The following is a 5,830-nucleotide window of genomic DNA, read 5'->3' on the forward strand; positions in this document are numbered from 1 at the left end:
AAGAATGGACATTGAAGGACTCTCATCACTCGAAGAATGGTCATTGAAGGACTCATCACTCGAAGAATGGACATTGGAGTGTCATCACTCGAAGAATGGACATTGAAGGACTGTCATCACTCGAAGAATGGACATTGAAGGATTTTCATCACTCGAAGAATAGACATTGAAGGATTTTCATCACTCGAAGAATGGACATTGAAGGATTGTCATCACTCGAAGAATGGACATTGAAGGATTTTCAACACTCGAAGAATGGACATTGAAGGATTTTCATCACTCGAAGAATGGACATTGAAGGATTGTCATCACTCGAAGAATGGACATTGAAGGATTGTCATCACTCGAAGAATGGGCATTGAAGGATCATCATCACTCGAAGAATGGGCATTGAAGGATTATCATCACTCGAAAAACGAACATTAAAGGACCATCATCATTCAGAGAGACATCTAAAGATAATCTTTAACATTAGAAATCATAGGATCATCGCTATTCAGGAAATCGGTATTATCACATCATCTGGAAGATTGAACAACATTGAGGAAATACTATTATTTGTTCAGGTATTACCTACCGAAAGAATATGGTCATTATCATTTGAATTTAGGTATGAAAATATCTAATAGAATCATTAAAAAAAAACAAATACTGATATATCATAATCGTCATTCTCATAAGAATTCAAATTATTTAGATATCAAATTATCAAAGAGTTTAAATTATGAGTTATCATCCAGAGAATTAATCATGAATTAAAAGTCATTAATTAAAAGTTATCATTATTATTTACAGAACGAATATTGGAAGACTATTTAAAAAGACATAGTATGTGAGAATATTGAATAAAACTATTATTGGAAAATAACTAATTACAAAAGCATCAAGATATAGGATCAATTGACATCATAAAACTTTGATATCAAAAACTTAATTTAGAGATATTTAAAATTTCTACGAAAGAAAGAACTTAACTGTTACTAACATTTTTCTTTTATATTATTTTTAACTTTTATATTTTCTTTATACGTCATATAACATTATCTTTATACGTTATATAACATTATCTTTATATTATAGAATTTTGATATATTCTAGAAATTTTCAAATATTTAAAATCTTAATCCCTAAAAGTTATCCATACGTTTTTTTTTTTATTCAAAAATAATATAATTGTAGAAGTATATAGTAGAGGTAGAAATATTTTGCATGGGAGTAAAAGTATTTTTGTCGAGTAGAATTTGGATATTTCCATTTTTATTTACAGAAGCATCATCAAGATACATTCGAGTTATTGTTAGCCTCAAAATATATGCTGTAAAATTTAAGATCATTAACATGAAGATTACAAACACTCGAAGAATCAAGATCAAGAGAAACGACATTTTAATTAATAAATAGTAATTTAAGTTAATTTTCATATTTAATAATTTATATTTTCAGAGAGAGAGAGAGAGAGAGAGAGAGAGAGAGAGAGAGAGAGGTGTGTGTGCGTGCGCGCGCGTGTGTAATGTGTGTAATGTGTAGTATGTAGTGTGGTATGGTGTATGGTATGGTGTGTGGTATGGTGTGTGGTATGGTATGTGGTATGGTGTGTGGTATGGTGTGTGGTATGGTGTGGGCGCCCGCGTGTAAAAAAAACTTGTAAAATTATATTTTATAAATACATGTTTGCTGTATATTATATGAAATTATTATTTATATTTTATTAATTTTTATATCGTAGTATATCAATAATTATAAAAATTATAAAATTAATTATTGTCCAACATTTTAATTAATATAATCCTATGTAAAAACTCATAGATTTAATAGAAAGTAACTGTGATATCTGTGAAAATATATTTTTTATAAAACTATTTTCTATACAAACTGTTTAAATAAATGAAATTACACTTTTATATCAATATTGTAATTATTGAGGTATACCTGCATAATATTCTTGAGTTATAAAGTATGAAATTAGATCTATAACTATAAAATCTAGAATATTCGTATTTGTTATCAGTAAAGGTATGTAATGGTAAACGTACTTGCGTAGTAGAATTATTGATGCAGATTAAATACTAAAGCATGATAACGTGATCATGATATATGTTTCAACGATAACATTCTTGAAAAACGGGTTCCACGTTAGCATAAAAGATCAAGTAAATAAATACGAGAAAATTATAGAACATTAATAGTTTATTTTTCAAAGTTACTTGCTGAAAATAATTTAAATTTGCCGTCAAACGAATTTAAAGCCAGGAGAAAAATTAAGAAAGTGATCAAATTTTCTTTATTTTAAATAAAAAATCAATCGAGCACGATAACAAATATTCAAAATAACTGTATGTAAGATAATAATATCTGTACAGGTTTTAAAATTGAAACATAAAGCTAAATGATAAATAAATTTGTACAGTTATTCATGTTCCAATAGTAATCTGTTATTTTATGTATAAATATTAAACAAGAATAGACTTAACGTCCAATCGAAAATTTTGAATAGGGATAACAATTTTTAATAAAAATAAAAAAAGATATAAATTCGAACTATTCTATTTAAATATTATCATCGATAAACGGATGCATATGATTGGATCATTGTTGGAAGTATTATTTTTCTTAAGATTGAAGGAAAAATACTTTTGTTTATTATTACATATACGTTTTTTTTAAATATAGATTAAATTTAAATTAAATGAAATTTATTAAAGATTCACAATATCTATACATGCGAATGAATACGATCGAAAGAATTATATATGTATGTAAATCTAGTTTTCGGAATGCGTCACGGCCTTCGAAGCGCCACGAACGGTTTTCCGACGTATGGTACCATATCATATCGGAAAGGTGATCGTTGATTGGCTCGCGCTTGGTACCCCACACCGCCCCACACTACCACTCGGTTTATACCAAAGGCGGTGGAACGGGTTGCCTGGCAATCGAATAAAAGAGGGGAAGGAGGAGTGATTTCGCGCGTTGACCGGATTCCGAGTTGTTTCTGATACATTCGAGAGCTAAGGTGCGTCTTTTCTCGTCTGACTAGAAAGCATTTGAAAAAAGGCGATACCTATCATCTCAGTACGACGAGATGTCCGTCATGGGTAAGGTAAGCGAATTATTCAAAATTTAGATATCGCTGATCGCTTTGATCACAACTCCCTTCCTCTTTATGTAGCTCAAGGCCTGTGTTATGTCGTTCTTCGATTAGAATTTGATATTTTACTCGTTTTTACTTGTTGTCCGTTTTTTTGATAATTATTTTGATATTTTAAAATACGATGACCTTGTTCAATGATCTTCTTAAGTCACTTTTTCCAGAATAAATTTGCTTTCTCTCTCTCTCTCTTTCTCTCCCTCCTTCTCTCTCTCTTTTTCTCTTTCTCTCTCTCTCCCTCCCTCCCTCCCTCTCCTCCCTTTCTCTCTTCCTCTCTTTCCCTCGATCGGTCCCGAGCTAACATTTGTATATATGTATTAGTCATTGGTATCGCTTGTGTCGGTAAATATGATAAAAGATAAAAAAAAGAAAAATTATCTTTGTTTCTTTTTTATTTTTTTTTTTTTTATTTTTTTTCTATTATAGCCGGTACTCTATTCCTATTGGAGGAGTTCCTGCTCTTGGAGGGTGAGAATTGGTAAGAAAAATAATATTCTTTAATTTAATATAATTGTATATTTTATTTTAAAAACATGCAATAACATATTCGACATATATCTGTGTACATTTAAATATTTTTATTTCATTGTTTATCATGTTAATAAAATAGATAAAAGAATATTATAAAATATACGTTATCTTAATGTTTTATCAGTTAAGTTATATCTTATATATCTTTGTCTTCATAGCATTAAATTTAAAGGAGATACCTTATGACATAAAACCTGTCAGCCTAGTGAAAGGTGGAGGAGAACAACATTGTAATGAGTTCCGTGAAATAAATCCAATGGAACAAGTGCCTGCACTTCATATTGACAATCATACATTGATAGAGTCTGTGAGTATAAAGTAAATTATATATTAATGAAATGCATTGCTTAAACAATAGTAGTAAGTAGTTATATTGGTTTCTCTAGCTAAATATATTACAATATCTGGAAGAGACTAGACCACATCGTCCATTGATGCCAGCTGATCCAGTCAAAAGAGCTAGAGTTAGAGAGATTTGTGAAGTGATAGCTAGCGGTATACAACCTTTGCAGAATTTAGTTGTACTGATATATGTAGGGGAAGAACGTAAAAAGGAATGGGCACAGCATTGGATAACAAGAGGTTTTACAGGTGATCAATTTAAATTTCATATTGAAATTGAAATATTGTATTATTATAATCAATAAGCTTACATTTGTAAAAGTAAAAGTATCAACAATAATTAAAATTCTTCCTTTTACAGCTGTAGAAAAATTGTTGTCTTCCAGTGCAGGCAAATATTGTGTAGGAGACGAAATTACATTAGCAGATTGTTGTTTGGTGCCACAAATTTTCAATGCCAGAAGGTTTCATGTTGATTTGAGACCTTTTCCAACAATTTTAAGGGTAGATAGACATTTAGAAGGCCATCCAGCTTTCACTGCAGCTCACCCTAATAACCAGCCTGACTGTCCACCTGAGGCGACTAAGTAGCAAGCAAGGCAGACCACCCTTTTCCTCTTCTAATTCATTGGAAGTATGGAAAGAGGTGGTCCAATTTTTTGTGGTTTGACAGTGGCAAAAGGTGTTAAAGTACCCATGAGCCTTATTTTGTATCAAATTTACAAAGAAATGACGTTATCAAGAAACTACTCTTTGTATTTATAGAGTAGAATTTACATGCATATAAGATGCGTTTTTGCTTAAATTTTTAATAAGCACAGAGAGCATAACGTTAAATTTGCAACTATATCTTTTGCTAATTTTATATGAAATACATTTACAGATCTGTAAGATAATGGTACGTTTTCACCTTTTATCACTTTTAAACTACAATTAAGTACTGAAATGGTAGATGATACAGAACATACTATGTATCACTGATACAAGATATTTCATCATGGACATGATCAAACTATGTGCTATTGTATCAGCTGTTTGAAAACAAAGTGATAGTCGTGCCATTTCTGTACTTAATGAAAGAATAGGAATATTGGCCTATTTTTTTACTTCTGTTATGTTGTTTTGATTATTTTATATGCACAATCAAAATTTACAAAATTTGTCTTCGTACAGCGTTTACATAATATTTTATATAATGTATTAACCTATTAAGAATAGGTTCTGTTGTCTGAAATCAAAAGTTTACTTTTATACTTATAATATAATTTTTCAATTAACTTTGACTCATATAGAATAAGAAAAAAGTGTTACTATTTAATAATAGTAAAATATCTTTAAATTTTTTGCTGAAACTAGCATAATGACTGCAACTTCCAATACATGTAGTATATAAACTTTGAAAGGAAGAGGGAAATTCATAGGAAATGCATTTTATTGAAATTTAACAACAATACTGAGGAATGAAAAGTACAAATCATATTCCTTTTAAAACATTTCCCCTTTAGGTACATCTAATTCTGTCGCGTGAGATAACTTCACTAAGTTTTAAATAGTAAAAATTATATATGATGATTATAATAATCAATTTATAATTTTTATAGTTCATATTATTTTTAATATTAAAAACTATATATTTTTAAAAATGAAGTATTAATTCTTTGGAAATTACAAAATTTATATCAGGAATATGTCAGAATTACGTCTAATTTTCCTTATTTGAGATTAGTATTTTTTTCTCTGAGATATTATTTTTTTCATTTATTATCAGCATATGACTACATTTAAGTTATGTTAAGATAACTTCATTAA

The 5,830-nt window shown here is 29.3% G+C and overlaps 2 protein-coding genes across 2 annotated transcripts in view; both read left to right on the forward strand.

Moving 5' to 3' along the window:
• Positions 1–1,415, forward strand: part of LOC122630598 — a 2,556-nt gene extending 1,141 nt beyond the window's left edge. Inside the window, exon 2 of the mRNA XM_043815259.1 lies at positions 82–1,415. Coding sequence (XP_043671194.1) covers positions 82–138 — 57 coding nt within the window. The 3' untranslated portion in view covers positions 139–1,415. The remainder of the gene's footprint in view (positions 1–81) is intronic.
• A 1,333-nt stretch (positions 1,416–2,748) lies between these two features.
• On the forward strand, positions 2,749–5,466 carry LOC122630595 (probable maleylacetoacetate isomerase 2). The gene is made up of 5 exons (XM_043815252.1): positions 2,749–3,100; positions 3,575–3,626; positions 3,838–3,986; positions 4,066–4,270; positions 4,383–5,466. Exons 1-5 carry the CDS (start codon positions 3,083–3,085, stop codon positions 4,610–4,612), a joined length of 654 nt encoding a protein of 217 aa, XP_043671187.1. The 5' UTR covers positions 2,749–3,082; the 3' UTR covers positions 4,613–5,466.
• The last annotated feature ends 364 nt before the right edge of the window (positions 5,467–5,830 follow it).

This window comes from Vespula pensylvanica, chromosome 7 (assembly GCF_014466175.1).
Source record: "Vespula pensylvanica isolate Volc-1 chromosome 7, ASM1446617v1, whole genome shotgun sequence".
In the NCBI taxonomy this organism is placed as follows: Eukaryota; Metazoa; Arthropoda; class Insecta; order Hymenoptera; family Vespidae; genus Vespula; species Vespula pensylvanica.

What these genes read in the sequence shown, in the direction of transcription:
- LOC122630595 (XM_043815252.1), top strand. An exon ending in CTCTTGGAGGGTGAGAATTG is followed by an intron (nt 3,627 to 3,837) that starts GTAAGAAAAATA and finishes TTGTCTTCATAG; the next exon opens with CATTAAATTTAAAGGAGATA. An exon ending in ATCATACATTGATAGAGTCT is followed by an intron (nt 3,987 to 4,065) that starts GTGAGTATAAAG and finishes TGGTTTCTCTAG; the next exon opens with CTAAATATATTACAATATCT.